The sequence below is a fragment of the Gigantopelta aegis genome, chromosome 4 (genome assembly GCF_016097555.1).
Source record: "Gigantopelta aegis isolate Gae_Host chromosome 4, Gae_host_genome, whole genome shotgun sequence".
Lineage (NCBI taxonomy): Eukaryota > Metazoa > Mollusca > Gastropoda > Neomphalida > Peltospiridae > Gigantopelta > Gigantopelta aegis.
The window spans coordinates 33,712,583-33,738,886 of NC_054702.1; the positions used below are offsets into that span (position 1 = coordinate 33,712,583).

Sequence of the window (26,304 nt, forward strand, 5' to 3'; positions counted from 1 at the left end):
TAGACGGGTAGATCACTTTGTAAATTGGGATCCAGTAACATGTTATAGGGAGGAAGTGCCATAGGTTATAGATCAGGTTAAACTGAAAATGTAGATTTAAATATCTGAATCCACAGTGTATAACAACATGAACAAAATATATTGTAAAATTTTATTTCATTTATATGTATATGATATAAGTGAACGAAATATGTCTGAAATATACAAAACCATTTAAAACAAGGTACCTGACTTGACAATTAGGCCTACTTCTAACAGCAGTGTGTTATGATTAGGAACAAGTTTCAATGATCGAAATGTTTGAAAATACTGAAGCATTTCATGATTTAACTAAAACTAATTATGCAGCATTTCTGATGCATATATACTGATGGAAAGAAATCATGGAACATGTGAGTAGTAACATCAAATGTTGACTACAACCAAAATCCTCGTCCACATTATCAGGAAATTAACCATGTTACTGGAAGTCAAACCTACAGTACTGACATGCAGTTCTGCAAAACACCTCTGTATTTTATACAGACCTAACTACTCCAGTAGTGAATTACATTTGGTCTCAAATACTGTGTGTTCCCTTATTTCTTTCCATCAATATACATTATTTTCTGTTAAGGAACAAACAAACAAAAAAAACCTTTATTACTTAAAAATGCAAACGTATGCCAAGTTTCTTTCTTCTTGGCTATTACAGATAATTTACTTGTTGTGACATTATTACATGAAAGAAATCCACTTTTTAATGGATTTTTTTCTGTTAAGTAACAAAGAAACACAAATATTACACAAAAATGCCAATTAGTTTCTTCATACTAATTGCAGATAATTTACTTCTTGTGACATGATTACTGGATGGGAATCCACTTATTTCATGGATTTTTGTTTGCTATGTGCCAAGTGATTAATTTTATTTTACAATTTGGTGTGCTGATAAATAATATATGGGCCATTCTCTCAAAATGTATCGTAAAAAATAAAGGGTGGGACGTAGCCCAGTGGTAAAGCACTCTCTTGATGCAGTCGGTTTGGAATTGATCTACGTCGGTGGGCCTATTGGTCTATTTCTCATTCCACACAGTGCACCACGACTGGTATATCAAAGGCTGTGGTATGTGCAAACCATGATTTCTCAAAATAAAGTCAGTCCACATTTCAACCATCCAAAACAGAAAACATTTTCATGTAACCCTCGGATTTCGATATTAGGAGCACATACAACATGGAAGGGATATATATAAAATAATCTAGTTTGAAATTCAGTATTAAAAACACTGCCATTATGCATTTAATATGCATTTTGCTTTGGCATTTTTTTTATTTAGATAAAAAGATACAAACTAAAATCAAAATCTCTTCCCTTTATGTTTTTGTAATTACTCTCTAGAATGCTAATTTCATATTATTTTCAACATGTAAATTTAGTACAATAAACTTCTACTAAAAGGCTAGATTAAAAGTACTGTAAATCACAAAATATTAGTGAAATTGGAATAAGTGACACATTAGCAACATAAAACTTTACCGAAGTCATCTTATCAGAAACTGAAAAGAAAAAGAAAAAACAGTAAAGGCCGACATTGTACAACTAGCTGAAATAATACTTTTGGTAAATTTTGACATTATACAGCTTACAGATAACTTAAATTTAGTAGCAAAATGCTGCTAACTACCTATTGATTTAATCAACAGCATATAGCCATTGTTGTGTGTTTAGTTAATCACAAAACAATCACTCAAAAGGTTTTCAGAAGTTTGCTTGTTGTGATGAAATATTAGCGTCTTGTATGGCCTTGCTAATCAGCTAAAATGTTATGCTCTCAAACATTTTCTGATTTACTGTATTTTGTGCACGAATTCCTTTTTCAATTATCACATGTATTTCATTTGAAATACTTAGTTTACTGGGGTGTAGCATGATCTGGACCTGGGGGGGTGGGGGTGGTTCGAATATGAACCAAGTGGACCCTTTTTTATTTTGTTTTTGCACCACCAGAAACTCCAAATGTATAAACCTGTATGTTTTAGTTCTGAAAGCAGACCATTTGCTTCAGCAGGCTGGTGTGTGTGTGTGTGTGTGTGTGTGTGTGTGTGTGTGTGTGTGTCCAAAAAAAAACCTAGCCTACGCCCCTGGTTTAGATGTTAGTAAGTCTTTTATTTTACTAATCTGAAGTACAACTAGGATTGCTTGGTCATTAATAAGGTAACAAAACTGATAAGAATCTCAAGAATGAGGTCAAATGAAAGCACCATGATCAGTCAGAGAGAGTTGTTTAGTTATTTGTTTTGGCTTTTCTTTGCTGATGGTGGTTTGAAGTAGGAGGCAATGGACTTCATGCCTTTTATTGGAGTCTGAAATGAAATAAGGGTACAAGATTAATTTAAAAAAACCAATACATTATTTATAAAGCATATCTTGACCTTGGATTCTAAAAATATTTTTAATATAAAGTAGAATCTCATTGGTTCAAATGCGGAATGGTTGAACATACTGCTACACTGAATCCAAGGAAAAAGTCGGAAATTTTTATAAGTAAACCCTTGTATTCTGCACTGAAGGGTCGAATAATACTTGGGTCACATACTAGCATTCTCTCGCATAACTATGTCAGTCCTGTTAAGACAGAATTTAGTGTAATTAACAATATGTTGCTCGTACTGATAATATATTAAATTTGAAGCAGTAACAATACACTCTTCAGTCACCTTTATTACACACATATTACTATTAGTGTTGGGAATAGATTGGAATTTCATCATCGATTATAATCATCTGACACTGACATATCAACTTTCGATTACACAATCAGTTAGAATTATAAGAACATAAGAAGGATTTGAATTAAAAGGATCATGCACCTATTGTCGTGTTCACTGGGATCTAGATCACACAAATGGCTGATTTTACCTTTAATTTAACACAACAAATGGACTATTCTGAGTTTTTAGCTGTAAAAACACTTCCAATTGTTTCCTCAACAAAATAAACACACATCCTAGGTTTTTCCCTCTGTTTTTTTAAACACTATCTTTACATGTTTTAAATATAAAGCATTATATGGATAAATACATTTGGAATGGCCTTTGACCAAATTATTTTAAATTTCGATTGGCCGTTGGAAGAATAAATTTGTAGGTATGAAATTTATTTAAAGTGCTGTGCCAGACAATACACTAAAATTTCAAATTCAACAATTCAATGCTTTCTTAATTCAATGCAATAATATTTTACACCGATATGTAAAACAATAATTACGAAAATGCCCCATAAAAGTATTAAAACATCACTCCCGTAGAACACTGCCGGAAACGACCGAGTAAAATTCTCGGTAAAAACATTTGCCTGTAAATAGCCATGACGTCATGAAGGGAACGCGCTTCACAGAAACCTACCACGAGACGACTTTCAGCGCAAGCGAAAGTGGGACCGACAGCGACTGCCAAGCTCATTGATCATGCGATTCTTCTTTCGATGATGAATAGTGTAGTAATGACGACTGGACTAATATTTGTGCAACACAAAAAATAATGCCTTATCAGTTTGAACCTGGAACATCTTCCGATGAACCACCGGCCTGACAGATGACGATGAAAATGGTCGTGGAGACAGCTTACCACTAATTTACAACTTTTATTCTTGTTTTGTTCTTTAGCTTTTGGTGCGAATTATTTTGCTACACTGTATGTTCTAATACTTGTGATGTAGTAGAGAAGACGATAAATAACTCTTGAATTCTACGAGTCAAGTGGACCCGATATCGGTAATTTTAAGAAATAAACAAAAACGATTTTTTAGTCCGTCCCCATCCCTCTATGAAGATAGGGGTTTTTATGAACAATTTCAGTTTAGTTTGACGTAAAAAAAAAAAAGTACCGTAAGTGTTTTGGAAATAACAAAACAATACTATTTTTTGTGTGTAGTTGTGAAAACAGTCTGCTCAGAAATAATAACTTATTTTAATTTTAAGAAATAAACAAAAACGACTTTTAGCCCGTCCCATCCATGAAGATATTTTTTGTGCGAATAATTTCAGTTTAGTTTGACGTAAAAAAAAAAGTAAAAGTGTTTTGGAAACAACAAAACAATACTATTTTTTTGTGTGCAGTTGTGAAAACAGTCTGCTCAGAAATAAATAACTTATAGCACATTCCATAGTATGAAAAAAGGTTTTCTTTGTGGGAAGGTATAGTAAAATTAATTTAATGTATTTATAGTTTGTTTTACAGGGAACGCCTTTTTTTATACTATGGAATTTACAAGTCATTTATTTCTGAGCCGATTGTTTTCTAAGATGCATACAAAATTAGCTTCTTTTTTTTTCACAAAAAAAACCCTACATTTTTGTAGGATGGGACGGACTAGGCTATAGATACTTACTTGTTTGTACTTTATTGTTTTAATGTTTTCGAACTGTAAAGAAAAATCTCACAAATGAACGAGATGCAAACGACAACAAATCGGATCTCGATGATTGCACGAACCGTGCATGAAAAAACAAACTGACCGGAGTTGAAAGCATAACGCAATTTGGGACATTGACGATATGCACCCCAAAGTCGTTTCGGTGTGGATGGCATCGGCTGTTGTCATTTGTTTTGTGTCGCAGAAAAATTGTTGGTACGGCATCTTTTTTTTAAAAGCCATAACACATGGTATTCCCATATCTCGCTTAAGCCGACAAGCCAGTTCGGACGAATCGAAACTAAAGTGCCTGCAGTCAACGGTCTCCGGCATTTTCTTCCTGTCCAGTATTTTCACGTTGTTTTAATCAAATTTACACACAGATTATTCACAGCAACATTACTAGGAAATGCGTGAAGACTAAATTTATCGGCTTTTGTATTGCTACAGCCGCCAACAACATGCCGTTTAACCATAATAAACACAAAAGAAGCAATGAATAATGGCGCTGGCTATCGAAAGGAGTTCCCTTCATGACGTCACGGATCAAATCTTACGGAAATTCCCGAAACGAATTCAGCTGGTTCTGTTTTTCAGGGGAATATTTTTAAATGGAAAATATACCGTTATATAATTTTTTTACATTTTTTTTTTTAATTTTCTAATCATATTAACTAATATCTTGATTGATATAGCTCAATACATCATACATCTGGAACAGCACTTTAAGACAAAAATTGATATTAAGATACTAGTATTACAAAACATTACGATGTCCAGAATGGCATTGATTTTAGAGATATTCATATTCTAAACCAAAAATGTAAATTTTGTAATTTTAATAATGTAAATATATTTGATTTGTCAAAAGTAAAAATATTTGATTTGTCAAAAACCTTCTAAAATTGCTACAAACTCAGAAGAATCCCTTTAATATCTGTATTATTTATAAATACTTGAGTTCCACATTAAATGAATATAAAAACACGTTTCACATCTAACCAGAAATAAAATGATGTACAAACCAGCACTCTTGACGGTGAGGAGATCTCGCTTTTTGATGTCAGTTCTTCAGCCGAACTCTGTGAACTTTGACCTGGACTCTGTTTGTACAGTCTCATCTGTGTAAGCCAGTCCACGCCAGGATTCTTCTTCGGAGTTCGGAGCTCGGCAATTGCGCGAAAAGGTGTTCCTCTTGCTTCATCCACCACCAGATTGGGAAGCCCCAGTGTCGGAGACCGTGTTGAATGAATGCCAAATTCCTTTGCCTTTTCAACACAGTCATTTTTCATGTTCGATAAACAATCACCAGAAGAGTTACTTCTGACACACGGTTTTACACAAGCTACATTTTGCGTCACTTCCACACAATTGTAGTGCAAATTGAGATTTTTTAAAGCTGTCTGATGATGACCTTCACCTTTGGTAGGTGTCATTTCTGCTAAGCACTGTCGTTTCATTGGACTGTACACAGCCTCTTCAATGTCCAACTTGCGCTTAGATGTTTTCTTCGGTGAACACAAGTTTTCTTTCTGCTCAGAGTTTTTGGGACTATGTCGTGGCAACCTGGTACCTGTTACGGTTGCAATGGTGGGACTACGTTCCTGCATCCTCCATCTTGTATTAAACCAGTCTTTGATGGAAGGTGATTGGACGAAACTGGGAGAAGACCTGTTAGGAGTGCATTTGCGGTCTTCGCCTGTCATCACTAACTTCTGAGGAGTGATCGTAGATGTTCCTGTATGTAATTTTTTAAAAATGTAATAGGAATAGAATATCTGTTTAACAACACCGCAGCACATTTTAAACTATGGCTATCAGATGTCTAAGATATGGTTATTTCAACACTTGGTCCAGAGGAAACCTGTTACCAACACATATGCTATTCCTATTAAATAACTGATTTTTTTTTTACCTGCACTTTTTATTGGACATGACAATACATACCACAACCTTTGATGCACTAGATCTGGGGCACTACTGGACATGGGGGAAAATCTGAGTCCATTTAGGGGAATTGATCCTGCGACCCATTCCACTTCAGATGAGCACAGTAACACTAAGTGCATCCTGTCTCATTTGTGTTGGTAATCACATGAACGTTTGGCATCTAACCTATGGTTATTTCAACATCCGCTTGAGTGACAGAATGAATGAATGTTTAACGACACCCAAGCACAAAAACAGATATCAGCTATTAGGTGTCAAACAAAGGTAAGTGCACTAATATGATTATTTCCATCAAAAATAAAACTTGTATAATTATGTAAAACACAGTGTAAAGAGCTGTAATAAACCTACAATAGAATACAATACAAATATAAAGGTAGGTATATTTTAAAACTTTGTATGGAAATCAAAATATTTCAAAAGCTTCAAAATTAATTCTGGATGGAATTTAAAAGATTCCAAAACATTTCTGTTGCCAAATTTATCATTTCTCAAAGGTTTTAGATGATTACACTCCACCAAAATGTGGCACACAGTCAATTAGACAGAAACCCACTGCTTCCACACTGGCTATTCCTACCAATAGTAGCGAGGGATCTTTTATTTGCACCTTCTAACTTAAGACACTTTTGTTACACCAATGGTATTCAGAGGTTGCATCACAGACAGGAATAACAAGCATTTTGAGAGTACTGCTAAAGCAATACATGTCCCCTATGGAATCCAACAATGTTTTGTATCTCCTAAATATCTCAACATCTTTAGGCATTGCAAAACAAGTCTGGAAAAAAAATTCATATATCCTAAGTTCAAGGGCCATTACTCCGTCAAAAATGAATAAATTGCCAACAGTATATGATAAAGCTATACACAAAATTTCAGGTCAATATTTCAAGGCTTTCTGAAGAAAAGTCTGGAAAACATATTTTCACATCTCCTAAGTTCAAGGGCCATAACTCTGTCAAAAATTACTAAATCGCCATGAAAGTCAAACTTATCTGTAACAGTACATGATAAACCTGTACACAAAATTTCAGTTCAATATATCAAGTCATTCAGTTGGACCAGTAGGGGAATAATGGAAGCCACCTTATAATCCATCTGTTAGTCAAACGTACCAATTTCTCGTCTTGTCCGTTCAGCTTTTCCTATTCGTTCTCCATTTTCTGCCTTCAGCTCATTCCGATTCATTCTCCAAATTCTCATTGTGCTGTCATCAGAACAAGTGACAACCTGACAGGAGACCAAATCAATGGAATGTTACAATTATAGATGTCTGCATAAATGCACAGATGTGCAAACATATACATATTTTTCAAATTGCAAAGTTCATACAGTTGTATTGTACTTACTTATTTTTGGGTTTTGAGTGTGTTGAAAATACATTTGTTGAGGATTACATAATTAATGCTGACATTATTGATATATAACATAAAAACTATATACAATAGTATAATGTAGAAGTTTTATACATCAATAAAATTAACCCATATTATACCAGTGTTCGAGATTAAAAATTTTGGGCAGTATCCCATACTAACATTTCAGAATCTGCTATCCAACCTGAGAATTTACTATCCTACTTAAATGAAATTCATAAATAACATTGTAACAAACTTGGACACTGTTACTTAATTTCACCAGTAAATGATGACTTTCATTGTTTCAGCGGGAAAAAAACCTGCAGGATTAAAAAAAAACCCACCATTGTATGGTATCCCAGTGGGATACTGGGTTATTGAAGTCTGGTATCCAAAATTAAATTTTGGTATCCCTGGGATATCGGGATACCGTTAATCTCAAACACTGTATACTAAGATTCTAAAAGGTTTTCATTTATGCTAATCCATATCAGATTCTGATACATTGCCACCTAGCAAATTGTTTGATTGCATGAAGATGTTGATAATAAAATATGTATTTTGTTATTAACCTTCTGACTACTGCAGGCGAGATATCTCATCCAAAGTCACGCAAGTCAACACTCTGTACACTGTATACAGTGCATTCCCAAATTCATATTTCCTGCCATTTTGCACATGGCACTCACCCGATATATATACACAGAACTTCACATACGTTATTTTTGCTTCCTATTTATTGCACAAGTTTATTTTGTGCAAGAATATATACCATGAGACCACATAGCGGTTGAGTGGTATGTCTTTTCGCAAAATAAATGAGTGCAATGAATAGGAAGCGAAAACAACATATGTAAAGTTTTGTATTTATTACATACCTTCTTTTATGTTTGACACAAACAGTATTTAACATCATAACAACACTTAACGTTCAGAATCATGCTCTGCGGCAGCCTTGAGTAATGTTTCAAATATGATGTGACATAATTTGTAAATCATATATGATGTCAGTAAATAAAAGGCGCTAACTGCAGTAAAAATGAAAAGAGAATTCCCTATTTAAAAGTTCAGGTCAACATATGTGCGATACAAAATAAATTTATAACACGGTTTCAAAATATCTTTATCACTACAGTAAGATGGAATAGGTATGTAATAAATAGAGGTTATTACCAATGTTTTTCGGTATCGTCAATATCATATATTAGGAATAAAAATTGTATTATGCGAGCCTCTTTATCATATAACCTCAAGCTTAATACAACATGTTTTTGTAAACTGTACACGCAACTTTAATTCCAGTCCGCCATTACTAGATATTCAAATGATGTAAGATGCACGGTGTATTTGTGAATAGAAATGACGTCAAACTCGAATGACGTCATTTTGGATGTCCTTACATCAAAATAAAGTTATGCCTAACGTTTTTTGTTTTCTGAACGCTGGACAGCTTTCAGTGTCAAATTGTCATTGAAATATTTTTATTTGATGACTATGAATGCATATGTCAATCATGTAGTGTCACCCAAGTACGTTTGCTTAAATGTCAATAAACCTAGTGTCGAGACTTCAACTAATTTACATCTAATTTGCAAAGTTATCAAATTCTTAAAGTATGTAATCTGAAAAATATCACATACTTTGATTGCACTGAAAATGTAAGATATTATATGATAAAATTATTTATCCTATAACTTACCCATGATATCCATGTCATAAACCCATGTGATAATTTTAGTGTATTAACCCAGTTAATAATGGTATGCAATTTTGCAAGGTCTCTAGGTAATTTGTTGCTGTGGATGGGTCATTTGCTTACAAGCCAATAAGACCTGTGTATCTGAGCGTAACATTGATTTAGTTAAAATGTGCGATGTCAAACTAATTTGTGCTAATCATGATGATATCATATTACCGATGGCGGCGACTTTAGTACTGTGATTTACTAAACATTCAATTAAAATGTTATTTTAGAAGTGTTATAGGATAACAGAATTCACTATTCGTGTTTTAATATGTAAAATATCAACCTCGTCTAGTTAATCAGTATTTGTCTTGGCAGAGCCTCAACAAACACCGATTAACATAGGCTCAGTTGATACTTTCCATATTAAAAAATACTCGTGACGAATCCTCTGTATACCAACTGTAAATACATTACTTGACAGAAATGCAGCTTTAGTTTTTCTTTTCTCAATGGAAAATTTTGAGATGAAAGTATTTTCGCTTAGCAACAATGGTGGCACATCGCGGTCATTTTCAGGATCGATAGCCGATTGTGATAGCTAATTTGATAATAAATTTTATCGTTTTACAAACAACTAAAATCACCAAATATTGTGATATGAATCGTAGTTCATTTTCCAAGACATAACAGACATAAATACTGGACATAACTTTTTCTTTTTTTTTGCCTAATTTTAATAAATAATAACTGATCTAATATATAATAAAAATGAGAAAAACCCACAAAAATAATACTTACCGATTTATATATAAACTATATTTTATGTATTTATAAAAAATTAAGTGAAACTATGTGAGTAAAAGTTATAAATTTGTACCCCCTCAATGTAGTTTTTGTCAAAAATTAATCCAGTAGTCTAAAGGTTAAAAGGCTTACCTTAGTAAAATCATCTGGATTCCATGAGACACATGTTACTTCAGCACTATGACACTTGAGTACAACCGGGGAACAACTTGGCTTGTCAATCTTGGTAAATGAAAAGAATTATAAAAAATTGTAAAGCTGAAATTCTTAATCTAAGGAACTTATAGCCCTGCATTATGAAATATTATTTCTATTGGCAAACACAAAAAGAGACAGAATTATGTTTAACTGAATGATTGAGATCAAAGTAGAAATAAGTACAGTGAAATCTCTCAAGACCGGACCCTCTGTAAACTGGAATTCCCTCATAACCGGACGTTTCACAGTCCCTTTTTAAAAACCTGGACAGAACTTAACCTGTGTAAAGCGGATCCCTCTTAAAACTGGACATTTGTCTTGGTCCCAAGCATGTCCGGTTTCGAGGTGTTTCACTGTATTTGAATTTATATTAGTGCTTTCTCTTATTTTAAGCAGTGTTCTCATTATGTCATTAGTCGCATGCAATTTGCCGGCCATACAAAATTTAACATATAAGACTAAAGTTGTTCCAATTTAGGTGTTCTCACAGTACGATATAATTGCATGCATTAAACACCTTCCAAGCTTGACACTGCATTATGGAATCCCCTACCAGACTTTCATTTCTAAGGGGTGGGATGTATCCCCATAATAAAGAGCATGCCTGATCTTAGGGCTAGCTCTGGATAAGCAAAACATCTAAAAAAATATGCAAAAAACAGAATTATTTTCAGCAAAACACCAATTATTACATGAAATTTTTTCACCAAATTAACATAAAATTCACCAATTGTTCCTAAAATTCGCAGTTGGAAAATTTGGCGAGTGTCGGAGCTAGACCTGCTAATCTGCAGTTGGTCTGGAATCGATCCCTATCAGCGGGCCCATTGGGCTATTTCTTGTTCAACCAGTGCACCCCAACTGGTATATCAAAGGCTGTGGTATGTACTATCCTGTCTGTGGGATGGTTCATATAAAAGATTCCTTGCTACTAACTGTAAAAAATAGTGTTCCTCTTTAAGACTATATGTCAGAATAATCAAATGTTTGACATCCAATAGCCAATGATTAATAAAGCAATGTGCTTTAGTGATGCCATTCAACAAAACAAACTTAAACTTCTTTTTTTTTCATTTTTGAAAAACCCATAACAACAAATTGCACTCCTCAATGGAAAACTGACTCCTTGGAATAATTGGTGGCTGAGAGGAAGTGCAGTTTGTTCAATCAATGACTTTTGCTGAACCCCCCCCCCCCCCCCCCCCCCCGGGTAAAAATTGCTGGAATAAAATGGTCAGCTTGGTTTAATGGTGCTAATAGTTTTATTTAAAGATGCACTCAACACATTTTATTTATGGTTATATGGCATCAGACATGATTAAGGACCACACAGATATTGAGAGAGGAAAGAGGAATCTTTTATATGCACCATCCCACAGACAGGATAGTACATACCACAGCCTTTGTTACACCAGTTGTGGAACACTGGCTGGAATGTGAAATAGCCCAATGGGTCCACCGACGAGGATCGATCCTAGACCAACTGCACATCAAGTGAACGCTTTACCACTGGGCTACGTCCCGCCCCATAGGGGAAATATGCCATTTGTTGAGGTTAGGCCAAACTGAAAAGAAATTTCTAGCAATTGTCCCATATAACTTATTTCTCAGGACCCTGAATTACCTCATTGGGCTCAGCAGAGAATTTTGAACAGAGGGTGTGTGTGTGTGTGTGTGGGTGGGTGGGTGGTAAATAATGGGGGAGGTGGGGTGGGGGGGGGGGGGCAGTGGTGTGGTCATAAATTTGGGTAAATAATAATATAAAGCCATGAACAATTTAAGGAGTTTTGGTGGCATGTTCATACTGATGATTATTAAATTATAGTTACATTTACGTGTTTTCCGTGAAATTTTATATCCAGTTTCCTATTCTTTAAAAAGTGAGGTCGGTATAAGGTGTGTGCAGTGCGTGCATGTGTCTCCACAGAGATGAAAATGCCACAGTAGCAAACGTTAGCTACTCACCTGCCAGATGTAGCCCATCTCGTCACCGGAGCCACTGAGGAGAAAATCGTTGTTTGGCGACACCGAGACTCTCACATAAAACTCACTGTTTTGGTGTCCTCGGAACACACACACTGTAACAAAAACACATCTCTGTGGTCAAAATCAAGGCTCGAAATAGAAAGTAAAATATGGCCTGCAGTTTTGGGGTTTTTTTTTTAAACTTTCCAATTTCTCCCACGATTTCAAACTGACAAACAAATATGAACTGCTAAGAAAAAATAACGCCTGGCAAAAATAAGACAGCACAGGGCAAGTGGAGGGTTGGGGACAGTGTGTGGAGAATCAGAACCTCTGAGATGTATTTTAGAGCATTATAAAATTAAAATATAACAGAATCACAAGCTCAGTCTCATCTAAATAGAAGATGAGATGATCATAAATACACCTGTCTCCCAAAAAATGACCTGCAATTTTTGTTATAATTCTAGCAGCTAAATTTTTATTTCATCAGCAAGTTCTAACATATGGACTGCTTTTTGCAGACTGCTATTTCAAGCCCTGAAGATGGATGGATTGATTGATTGAAGGACAAACATTTTTAAAAATCAGTTTTACTACAACTGTTTTTTACTATATATTCTTCTCTTTCATAATGTACAATGTATACAAGCAGTCCAGTCTATAGGATAAAATCAACTGTCTTTTCAGTTCATTTTTACCAAAAGGCTTCAAGTGTAGGGGAAGTCTAAAGTGGCTGCTCAGCTTGTCATTTTGTATTATTAAATTATGGATGTAACTTCACATAACATATTAAAGTAATAGGAATTTTCAACTGTTTTGTTGTAGTAAACATTTTTCAAAGAACAAACAGCACTTTGTTAGGTCAGTAGTTTTCACTATTATTGAAAGTTGTTTTAACCACCCAAGAAAAGCACAAAATATGATCAACACAAAAACAATTATTTCTGGTGAAAAAAATACATTTTATAGATTTTTTTTACCAGATTAATTTTTGAGCAATACTTTGAAAAGATAAAAAAAAAAGTTTAATTCAGCTATTTAGCACAAAATCACATAATTTACGTAACTCACATGGTGATTTGGAACATGTTATGAGATCATACATGTAAATGACATCATCTGTACAACTTGCAAAAAGTCGTGATTTGTACGAATCAAGTGTCATGCTGGAAAAACCTGTAAAAATAAGAATTAATTTTTAAAATTATTTTTACGTCTAAATATATAACACTTTTATTTCTAATTTTTCTAAAATATATTAATATATCTGTTCTATACTTTATGATATAAACAATAATTACCCATATATATTTTTAAAAGATAATTTAAATTAAAATATTTATAAAGGTACAGATAATAGCATGATCAAACTAAATCCAAATAAAGCATTTATATACATCTACACAGGCATAGGAAGGTGCCAAAAAGTGTGTGTGTGGGGTGGGGGGGCACACACACACACACACATATAAATACATGTATAAATATATAAAAAACATCGCTGCTCCCACAAAGTGGGGGGGACATGCCTCCCTTGCCACCCCCACTTCCTATGCCAGTGATCTATAAAAAGGCAATATTTTAATGTTTATCTTGTCTGCTCAACCCCTGCAATTACCCATGGCAGCAATGCCATGGAGATTACTGTGCAGTTTTTAATTCTCCATTGCACTTTTTTTTTGCTGTGGATTATATTCAATTTTTTCCCCCCAAGGCATGTTTTTTGCTGTAGAGATTTTGTTAATTGCAGGGGATGCTGTCATAAATAAACTGTAGTAGAATAAAATGATCAGGCAAAATTAAATTTGCAAAGGTGTAAAGGCCAATTGTTCCTTACCGTGCTTCTTCTGGCTGTGGCCGGCATATGGAAATGTTGTCACCGGAATGGGGTCATTGTTTACAGCAGAATACGTTTTTCTCAAATCCCAAACTTTGATGCAACTGTAAAGAAAGACACGAAATACTAGTTTGATTCCATCCAGCACTGGTGTATCAAAGGTTAATGTATGTGTTGTCCTGTCTGGGGACAGTGCAGATATAAAACATTTCTTCATACTATTTGGTATCCATCCATCCATTCATAGGACTCACACTGCCAAATTAGCCAATTGCTAAATTCTATGCAAAATGGCTACAACATTTAGTGTTTGGCTAATAAAATGTCCTATAAATTAACCAATTTTGAATGATTTTTAAGGAAATGTTCTACATATTTGAAAATTGGCTAAAATAAAATGTGTTCCGGTGTGAGCCCAGTGTGCATGCATGCGTGCGTGCGTGCATCTATCCATTTCTCAATTTGATTGTTATATACATTTTATATATAAATGTATATACATTATTATAATATTATGATTATGTAACTGTCGCCATTATATTATATTGTGTGTTTATAGGAGAGGGCCTAGTAAGATGGCAAACTTGTGCCCTCAACCTTTTGTGGTTTAAATAATAAAATGTTTTCAATCAATCCATTCATGCATTAGTACAGCATATTACTGACCCATCAACTGCTCCCGCTGATACGAGATGATTTTCCGTCTGCCACACAACTGAGGTTACACTCTGCTGACAGTCCTTCAAAGAATAATAACAAGTTCAAAACTATTTCACTGCATAAACAAAGCAAATGCATGTTTCACAATACAAAGTAAAAAAAAAACCCTTTAAAAATGTACAGTTAACCATACAAGATTTGTTTTGTTGGAAAGTGTATTATTTTTTTCCATGAATCTTCAATTAATACTTTTATTAACAAATTGGTCCTAATAAATATATGTATATGTGTGTGCATGTGTGTTTTTCCCCATGGTTGGGGTAATATGGATACATTGCACTCCCCTCTGGGTACGGACTTGCAAGTGAATCTCAAAATAATCTTAATTAAGCAGGCACAAATATGTATAACAACATTCTGTGGAAATAAATGTTTCACTACAATAAACGGGTTTTGTTGTATATATATATATATATATATATTTTTTTTTTTAATGTAAACAACTTTTTAAAGTCATGATCTAAAATTCATGATTAACCCAGTGCTATTCAAGTGTTTCTTATTTAATCAAATTAATTAACCATTTAACGTAACATAATTTAACAAATATTTTTAAATGTTTAGTATCCACAAATGTAACCATATCCTAAATTTAACTGATCCAGGACTTATACTTTGTAAGAAGCAGAGCTAATGCAAAACCATAACATAGAGACATTGCTACAGCTACAAAAGACACTCAGATATTTTTCTTTCAACTAGTCTGAACATGTTTTATCATCAATTCGGTCTCCCAAATATGGACAGGGGCAGGACATACCTCAGTGATACAGCGCTCGCCTGATGCACAATCGATCTAGGATCGATTCCCTCCAGTGGGACCATTGGGCTACTTCTCATTCCAGCCAGTGCTCCACAACTAGTGAAACAAAGGCCGTGGTATGTACTATCCTGTCTGTGGGATGGTGCATATAAAAGATCCCTTGAAGACAGTGGGTTGCCTCTCTCAATATTTGTGTGGTTCTTAACCATATGTCCGACGCCATATAACCGTATAATAAGATGTGTGGAGTGCGTCGTTTAAATAAAACATTTCCTAATATGGACATGTTATTGCTACCTATATACTGATAAAGTTCTGGTTCATCAACTTTGCACCAGTCTATTTACATACTGTAAATTCAAACGTAATGTACACCTTGCACCAGTTTATTTGACATACCATAACTTGACCTAGTTTACTCTTGCGCCTCTTCTTGCCAGACGCAGGTCTTCCTATAAAGGCGTGTGCATTGTGAATTTCGTTCACGGGTGGAACACGACCATCTGTAAAACGAACGATAAATAAAAATGTACAGATGTCTGATTAAATAAAAAAAAATTCACACATAATTGTAAATATATACTGTTTGCTGAAATCTGACCAACTCATAAAAATCTGATTTTTTTTCAAACAAATTAGATGTAGGGTTGTGTTACTGCAGATTACATTTATAGGGGTGCAACCTTGACTTAGTCAGACTGTGCTGGGGATAACAAAAAAAACCTAAAACAATGTGTGTGCACATATGGTTGTGGTTGCATCCTTTAAAAACAGTCAACTTAACAAAATGTTTACCTTTCTTTTGACATCGCTTATCCCACACCATAATATGACCATCTCTTGAACCTGTTGCAAGAACCGCTGCAAACAAATAAAATACATGTCAACCATGTTGTTGTTTTTTAAATCTACTATTTAAAAAGTTAAAGTTTCATTTCAATTTGCTCTAAAGCTGTAACAGTGGTAGTCATCAGCGAACAGAGTACTGTAGAATACTTTATTTTCGCGTTTTTCGCATGTGAATGAAATTCGTAAAAATATATTCCACGCGAAAATAAAGGCCGACAAAAAAGAAGAAGAAAAATGTAGTCTTGTTCAACTATACCACATTAGTTTCCGATGTACGAGGCTAGTAGTAACAAAGCGGTGCTCCCTCCTGTCACGGAACAAACCACAAAACACAAAAGCTGTTTAAAACTTTAAATCAAGAACACGATGATAAGTACATACATGATAATAAAACAATACTAACACTAAAAAGCTTTATGCTGTTTTCCTTCGCATGTGCTAGCGATCAGTTCATCAGACAGAGTCTACACGTGTTCAACGGAAGTAAAAAAATCCGGACTGGGCTATGTTCAGATGTTTCACAATTTTATTTTTATTTTTCGCAAAGGCCTGCAAGTTTGAAACCTGTTTATATTAAATCTGTTTTTCCTTTCATAGCATCATGTGCGCGAATAAGCCACTGGGCATGAATTGGTTTAATCGTACTCAGACGTAATAAAACTTAAATTACTGAGTACTAGTAGTTTGTGCCTTCAAATTTCGTTTCGTTTGTTTTCGGTTTTTGTTTTTATAACAATTATAAGGATTAAGAAAAACTGCATACGGTAAGCACTTTCTGTAAGCTTATTAACTTGTAAACAATAAAGTCTGGATTGGTTAAAGCAGGAACACTATTGTTTTATGTGTATAGCACTCGTGTGTACATGTAGGATTAGTTCTACAGATTAGCATAACAACCGGCAAAACTAAGTTCCGTTTTTAAAACAAAATTATTGACATCCGTACTTCGTTTTTTTACTGATGGGGGTTGGGGGATTCGCGAAAATAAATGTTCGCGAATTGACCCATTTTCATTAAATCGCGAAAATTTTATCCCGCGAAAATAAAGTATTCTACAGTACATTTCCTGGAATGAAAATCAGAATTAGTTGAGCAACCAATGGTTGAAGCAATGTATGTATTGATTTCCAATGTTTGACAATACATTTGTGTTCTATGAGTAAAGTATGTATAATCATATGTGTCAATATGTGGCATAATCCAAATTCATATTTCAAAATCAAAACCCACAAAAAATGATAGACCGGCTTTCCGTCATCAAAACTGCTGAAAAGAAGTACCACAGATATCAATAGGATGATCATTAGTTAAAAATTTGTTTCAAGTGACATCACTAATTCTGACTTTAAGAGGAAACCTGCTACATTTTTCCATTAGTAGTCAGGATTGTTTTATATATAAGGGGTTGAAATACTGCCATCTTGACTGGTTAATATCACCACAGGCTAAGATATATTTGTGCCTATCCATCGAGTCCAGTGGTGCACTCACTCCAAGGCCACATATACAGTTTCACCATCTTCAAAAATGCAATTATGGGTGTGTTTCCCAAGTGTTTGACCCCACATGGGGGATAATTACCCAATAGACTGAAGGTGATACCGAGATAGCTCAACTGACAATAGCGTGGATCACAGTCCTGTTAAGTAGTCCCATACCGAAATGGAAGTAGAAATACTGCACCCATATATGTTAATGATGTCCAAAAACAGTCTTTTGTCTTTGAATTAAATGTTTATGGTATTTTTTTTTTAAATGTTTACTTAAAACTTTTAATTCTTAGAGGCCTGAATAGATAATAAGAATGAACCGACTTACCATCATCGGAGTGTCGAAAAGCGACGGAACGAATACTGCTGGTATGACCTTTAAAGACCTCTAGTTTCTGCGAGGTATTCACATCCCACAGTGCTGCAGACTGGTCACCCGAACCAGTTACTATTTTGAATTCCATCTCCATCCACGCCACATCAAATATAGCATTATTGTGAGCCTCAAACTCTGAAAAGAAAAACAATATCAATAACGGTACTATGGTTTATACTAAAAATAGGCCAGATAACACATCAACTTACAAGTGGGAGGGGGGGGGGGGGGCAGGGGCGCAGTGCACTTGTTTGAGGACAGGTAATGTTGAAAAGTAATAAGTTTTACAGACTAACATTGTTATATTAAATAGTCAGTACTCGTTTGATTCTGAAACCATGACTAAAAAATATTAGCTAGTACTTTAGGTCTTACCTTTAACGATTGCATTTGGTCCAGACACATTGGTATTATAGAAAGTCAGGTAACCAATTTCATCTGCAACAGCTAAAATATGTCGGCTGGAAGAAACTGAAATATACAGCACATTAAATCCATAAATCAAACCCTGCAATATAGAAAATGTCCATGGCAAAAAAAACCCCAAAAACTGCCATTGAAAGAAAACTCTGAATATAGTCCAAGGCAAAAACGTGCTGTGGAGAATCAAAAACTCAATGGCAAACTCAAAGGCAATCTCCACAGCGAACGGCAATCTCCACAGCGAACGGCAATCTCCACAGCGAATGGCAATCTCCACAGCGAACGGCAATCTTCACAGCAAACGGCAATCTCCACAGCAAACAGCAATCTCCAAGCCACTGCCGATTGCCATGGGCAATCACAGGGGTTGTAAATGCAGGTTGGAAGGTTTTATGTGTATACATGTATATATTTATTCATTGTCACTTTCTCATAAATAATTGTTAAAAATATTCTCGTTATTAAATTAAAAATATATTAATACACATAGATATACACAAAATTGTATAAAACTTTAACCTAGAAAATACAAAAACAATATATAATGTTAAGTATGTACATGTTATTTTAATTACATGATTTGTAAAAATATCTTTTTAAGCTGTAGTAATGGATCAAAGGCATAGACCCAAATAGTACAGAGAAAATACGTTTGACAAGAAATCAGTCTAATGGTTAATTTTGAGTACCTTGAGCAAAGCTACAAGCCAATGGTGGATGTAGATTCTGAAAAACAAAACAAAATCAAGTTAACAATGGAGCCAATTTTTAAATATGTAGAGAATTTCCTTTAAAATTATTCAAAATGGGTTAATTTAAAGAATTTTATTAGCCAAAAGACTAAATGTTGTAGCCACTTTGCATACAAATTAGTAATTGGCTAATTTAACATTGTACAGGGTGAGCTCTGCTTGCTGCTTTTTGGAAAGACTAACCTATGCGGTGGCACTAATCTCATTCTCTGGACCAAGAGTCAAAATAAAACACCAAATAGCCATACATTAAAATGTGATGAGGTGTTACTAAATAAAAAATATTCCTGTCCTTTTCTTACCCCATGTTCATCGACAATTTGCCACTCATCAGAAGATACACTTTGAAAAGTCTCCAACAAATGGCATATATTAGGTGAGGTCCATGGATCTGAAAAACGTAAAAACAAACATTTAAAGTTGCAGCCCCTAGTTTTAGCAAGTGAAAATGGACACCAAGATTGATTGAGCTACAAGCCTTACCACATCTAACACATCTGTATAAAGTTACAATAAAGACTAACACATCTGTATAAAGTTACAATAAAAACTGTAACGCATCTGTATAAAGTTACAATAAAGACTGTAACACATCTGTATAAAGTTACAATAAAGACTGTAACACATCTGTATAAAGTTACAATAAAGACTAACACATCTGTATAAAGTTACAATAGAGACTAACACATCTGTATAAAGTTACAATAAAGATAACACATCTGTATAAAGTTACAATAAAGACTAACACATCTGTATAAAGTTACAATAAATACTGTAACACATCTGTATTAAGTTACAATAAATACTGTAACACATCTGTATAAAGTTACAATAAAGACTGTAACACATCTGTATAAAGTTACAATAAAGACTGTAACACATCTGTATAAAGTTACAATAAAGACTGTAACACATCTGTATAAAGTTACAATAAAGACTGTAACACATCTGTATAAAGTTACAATAAATACTGTAACACATCTGTATAAAGTTACAATAAAGACTGTAACACATCTGTATAAAGTTACAATAAAGACTGTAACACATCTGTATAAAGTTACAATAAAGACTGTAACACATCTGTATAAAGTTACAATAAAGACTGTAACACATCTGTATAAAGTTACAATAAAGACTGTAACACATCTGTATAAAGTTACAATAAATACTGTAACACATCTGTATAAAGTTACAATAAAGACTGTAACACATCTGTATAAAGTTACAATAAAGACTGTAACACATCTGTATAAAGTTACAATAAAGACTGTAACACATCTGTATAAAGTTATAATAAAGTGAAACAAGAATCTGTGGTGTTAAAACGGGGAAGTACCCTCTAAAAATAGACTAAAACTAGACTCCGTAACCATTACTTCTCAGAGATAGATGCTTTTTTAGAACTATGGAAAATGCATTCTGTGGTATTACAAACACCAGGATGACCAGAAACACAAGTTTGGATGTATGGAAATGGATAATTTAAACAACAAATGTAAGTAATGTCCAATTTCGATTATCAAAGAAGGATCCTATAGTAAAAAATATATGTTTAAAAACTAGGGCCTGTTACTTTAAAAACACTGTAGTTTGGACCAGTTTAAAATTAGTTACATTTTTCTTTGGTGGTGAGAAAAGGGTCAGATAGACCCTACAATGCCAAAACCTGAGGACCTGCAGGGGTGGTGAATGTTATTCATACAATTATACCATCATCAAACTGTACCTATCAAAACAAAATAAACTATTAACGGAATTTAACGCTAGAGTCAAATATTAAAAAAGAACACCTATACAAAATGGAAAATTGTATGTATATATCAGGGGTGGGGAAAAGCCTTTTTTTCCTGGTCTGGGACCGATTCTCGATCTCTGAGACCAAGATTATTTTTCAAAAATGTGTGTTTGCCGGTCCCACTTTTGTCATTCTTGTTGGTCGGAAGCACCTGTCCCTTCCTATTACTGGAACAAATTCCTATCCGTATCTTGTGCATGATTTAAATAAATTAATTAAATAAATAAATAAATAGTGATCAATATGACTGGTGTTTTAGACGTCTGTGATTTTAAAGTCTGCCGTAAGTCGGAACTACAATTGACAATTTTATATTTTCCCAACCCCTGGTTTAAATACAAGTATCATGAAGATTATCCACTGCCATTAGGCTAGACATTTGTCAGAGCCGCTGAACTGGTAATGAGATTAAACAATAACACCATTCTTGATGAGAAAGCTATCAAGGAATTACATTCCAGTTAAAACAAAGGACCCAGAGTTTGCAACTGGTTACAATCAACACCTGTCAACACCTGGGAGCTCTGTCAGGTCGAGTGTCCGGGTCCGAGTGTCCGAGTCCGAGGAGAGAAGCTATACTGATATAGTCTATAAATGTATTTATTGTTCACTGTTCAGTGTAGTGCATCCAATAATTATAATTTATAAAGGACTTTAAAGGAGCTCAATCACGGATTTAGTGGGCCTTGTTTCTCTAAATATGCATTATAAATGGAAATTACATTCATTTGGAATACCAAACCTAGTTACTGTATGATCCCAAACATTTTAATTGAACTACAATCGAGGGAATTCCACAACATGCTTCATTTTTAAAAGTCTTCTTGTAAAAAGTCAGAAAAATACGGAAAAACAGACTCGTATATATACGACAACCGTATAATGTATTTTATATAAACGATCGCCATATATAGAGACTTGGCAAATGAGGGCCGGCTATATACATGGCAAATAATAAAAAATATATTATTACATGACGAAAATAACTGCGAATACGCTGAAATAAAATAATAAACAGTCGGAACATGAACTCACCATTTATTATTATTATTATTATTATTAGGCACGTGTGCAAATTATTTGACAAAGTGTATAGCGTAAAAAAACAGTGTACTGTTGCATATTTTGTCGTCCAAAGGTTGGCTAATTATTACTTAACCCAGCTGAATCCAGTTCTACGTGCAGGGACAAGTTCAGCCTGTCGTTTGTGCGTGTGTGCACGCACGTTAATCTTGCATTTTTATAGCCAAAACTCCTCCAGATAAAACACCGCCCCTCCACCCCAAAAAGGTAGTAGTAGTAGTAGTAGTAGTAGTAGTAGTAGTAGTAGTAGTAGTAGTAGTAGTAGTAGTAGTAGCAGCAGCAGTAATAGTAGTAGTAATAATTGTGTATTATTATTATTATTACAAGTATTATAATGTTGGTAAAATCACGTCGCGGTGGGGTGGGGTGGGTGGGGGCGGTTGTTACAGAAACGTTACATAAATTTAGAGGGGGACCCGGGAGTGGTCTAAGCTTTACTAGTAGCATATAAAAAAAAGTTATTTTGAGTTTTATTGGCCCTTGCAATTTTGAGCATTTGAAATGTGACTAAATACAGCAAAATAACCTTTTAGTCATATTTATTTACGGTAAAATTAACTTTTTTACAAAATTTACGTAAGCAGCCTCAAAATTGCAATCAGTGAAAAATGATTAAGTTCAAGTCCTGTTGTTAGTTTGTGTACTGTCCGTAGTTAGTTTCTCTTTCAGTTAATCTAACTCAGCCGCTGATAATTTGTAATTGTTATTTTTTATTTATTTATTTCATCATCATCATCATCATCATCATCATCATCATCATCATCATCATCATTATCATTATCATTATTATTATTATTTATTTATTATAATTAATTTTTTATTAGTACTGTAGGGACAATATGACGCTATTCATATATCTATGGAAAACGTACAGAAAAGGGTCCGCTAAATTCATATACTCCCCTACCCCGTCCCCTGTTCAGAAAATGCACTGTTCGTACAGTACTTAGTATGTATTCCTCCTGTTCCAGACGGTTTGGTAATATGGATCAATGAATGAATGAATGAATGTTTAACGACACCCCAGCACAAAAAATACATAGGCTATTGGGTGTCAAACTATGGTAATGCAAACAAATAAGGTGATGATCAACATCAATATAAAAAGTAAAGATTTAAATAAAAACAGTGTAAAGAACTGTGCAAAAATACAAATATCACAGATAGATACTGACTTTTACTCAAATTTCAATTTGTGCTGTATTGGCCATTCTCAAAGAGAATGTTACATCAATCAAATTGAGTGGATCAATCAAATAAATGTACTTATTTACCGCCTATATACATTTTTACTGTGAATATAGCCAGCCCTCGTTAGTGGAGGCTATAGACACGGCCTTCGTATATATATAGTCACATCGTATATAAATACCGTCTAGTTCAAAGTATTCTTTAAAAATGTAACAATTCCTATCCCAAGTCAGCTGTTATGGCATATTTTGTATAATAATGAATTTGACAAGGTGGAAAATTACGGTGTTTGTGATCCAGATGTTTAGAGTTTTTCGCGTACGACTAACTATAAATTTACCTATAGATGCAAAGGCCTAACTAGTCGGCATTGTCAACATTTAACATGCTTCTGTTACTAAAATAAATTAATGTATAAGCTTAATATCATTCAGTACATGTTTTTATTAATTTTTAATAACTTATTTTCATTGTTGTTGTTTTTTTCTATTTACCCTACGTCGCAGAGGACGGTTAAGCATTCTCGTTACACGAACTTGGTAAATCGTTTTGGCACTGCGGTTATTCGGGGAATGCCTGTCAAGTGACTCAAAATAATACGTCACACCTCTGCTCTCCAAATAGCCGTTATTTTTCTCAGAATTACGGACCGTACCCATAATTCAATTATTTTTATAAAATATCAATAATAAGTGTAATATGGTGGTTATGTAGATGGTTCAATAAAGTACTTTTAGGTACAAATCAAATCTATATATGGTCATATAATACTTTGTTGGGTCAATAATTAGGTCAACCATCAGTGACAGAGCGCGTTAAAAATTTAAAAAAAGGTTTTCACCTTTTTTGTTACAAGTGGGAGTAAGCAGAATACGGTAGCTAGCCATTTCTAGAACCATAAGAGGTCAAATGTCATCCAATCAGCGAGACCGGCCTCGGTGGCAGGTCATCGGTCTACAGGCTGGTAGGTACTGGGTTCGGATCCCAGTTGAGGCATGGGATTTTTAATCCAGATACCGACTCCAAACCCTGAGTGAGTGCTCCGCAAGACTCAATGGGTAGATGTAAACCACTTGCACCGACCAGTGATCCATAACTGGTTCAACAAAGGCCATGGTTTGTGCTATCCTGCCTGTGGGAAGCGCAAATAAAAGATCCCTTGCTGCCAATCGGAAGAGTAGCCCATGTAGTGGTGACACCGGGTTTCCTCTCAAAATCTGTGTGGTCCTTAACCATATGTCTGATGCCATATAACCGTAAATAAAATGTGTTGAGTGCGTCGTTAAATAAAACACTTCTTTCTTTTTTCCAATCAGCGACAATGTTATTAATTGTTTTGTCTAAACAGGTGCTAGCTCAAACTGTCAAACGCTTCAACGGTGTCATCTTTTATTAATTTTCAGGACACAGTACTGAATATTCATGACATCACGTGGGACCAATTGACAATTTTATTTTTCCCCAGCCCTGGTTTAAATACAAGTATCATGAAGATTATTGCTTACAAAATTTATTTTAAAACTTTTACAAGATACATGATTGAGTCCTGTATTTCACGAAAGTCATGGAATAACTCTTCCAGGGGGGGACAACATTTCAAAATAATTTTTGAGTTCACTGATAAGATATTTGACATATTAATCACTAGTACACACACTACAGGTAGAAACCTGACAGCACCCCATTCAATACAGTTAAATACGTAGGTGCTGATGTGTTTCTTCATGTAGTGTGTGTACTAATGATCAATAGGTCAAATATTTGTTACAAATCAGCAAAATCAAGAAAAATTATCAATATAAAGTTATTTAATGTCAAACATAAGATTAACGTGGGAATCTTTGACTAACTACCGGTATCATTTGGTAGGATGCACAGATTGCAGAGTTTTGACATAAAAAAAATTCATGCCATAATGAGATCGTCATAACTGTCCAAATTTCCATCTTGCTCTCTTACAGTCGAAGTACTCAGGTTAGGAATAGAACATGTTCTAATTATCACGATGTCATCACGACTAGTATCTTGTACCTGAAAAAGTTGTTATGATTTCGAGGTTCACACTTTACATTTTGAGTCAACTACAAGTTGTTATTACAAAAACATAACATAAGATCAACCCTTCTGTGTAATGCATCAATATAAACCTTGATGGTAAGTCTATATGAAGCACTGGAGGCTCATTATAATGTTATGAAGTGTGTTATGGTTAGGGGCCTAGACTAGTGTTGAACACTTGAACCGAATAAAGTAGTGAATTTATGTATATGGTATATATTTCACACTAATATTAATAATTTCACTATTCTGATAATCCAAGTTAGGATTGTCTGCTTGACAACACAAAATACACAAGACTTAATTTATCTGGATTTTGTTTTATAACTTTGACATCCCAATGTGGGCCCCACATTTAAGCAGGTGCCCGCTAAAACAATGCATTCTGCAAAGAAAATTACGTTATTTGTTCTATTATGAATGTCCGTTTTGTGCACTTTAGTAATAAAGCATTGTACCTCTTTCTCTGTTTAACAGTCTTCCAAAATTAGTACCATGGATCATTGTTTTTGGTCAACTTCTATCGTAAAGTTTTCTTCCTGTTGATGAATTTCCCCGCTTTTTTACGTCATGATTTTTAAAATAATTTATTTCATAGTA

General features: G+C 34.3%; 1 protein-coding gene across 1 annotated transcript; it reads right to left on the reverse strand.

The window, feature by feature from the left end:
- Positions 1-139: 139 nt before the first annotated feature.
- LOC121370430 (denticleless protein homolog) lies at positions 140-26,269 on the reverse strand. The gene is made up of 15 exons (XM_041495647.1): positions 26,163-26,269; positions 19,880-19,968; positions 19,515-19,551; positions 18,778-18,873; positions 18,355-18,537; positions 16,483-16,548; positions 16,087-16,190; positions 14,871-14,944; positions 14,205-14,308; positions 13,439-13,543; positions 12,365-12,477; positions 10,334-10,423; positions 7,468-7,582; positions 5,425-6,137; positions 140-2,349 (listed from the first exon to the last, which is right to left on the reverse strand). The coding sequence occupies exons 1-15, from the start codon at positions 26,206-26,208 to the stop codon at positions 2,275-2,277; spliced, it is 2,010 nt and encodes a 669-aa protein (XP_041351581.1). The 5' UTR covers positions 26,209-26,269; the 3' UTR covers positions 140-2,274.
- Positions 26,270-26,304: the final 35 nt, after the last annotated feature.

Excerpts from the sequence above, each read along its gene's own strand:
- LOC121370430 (XM_041495647.1), bottom strand. The coding sequence starts at position 26,208 with ATGATCCATGGTACTAATTTTGGAAGACTGTTAAACAGAGAAAGAG. Across the intron at positions 16,549-18,354 it reads TTTTCGACACTCCGATGATG|CGGTTCTTGCAACAGGTTCA; the intron begins GTAAGTCGGTTC and ends ATTTGTTTGCAG. Across the intron at positions 7,583-10,333 it reads ATCCAGATGATTTTACTAAG|GTTGTCACTTGTTCTGATGA; the intron begins GTAAGCCTTTTA and ends GTCTCCTGTCAG.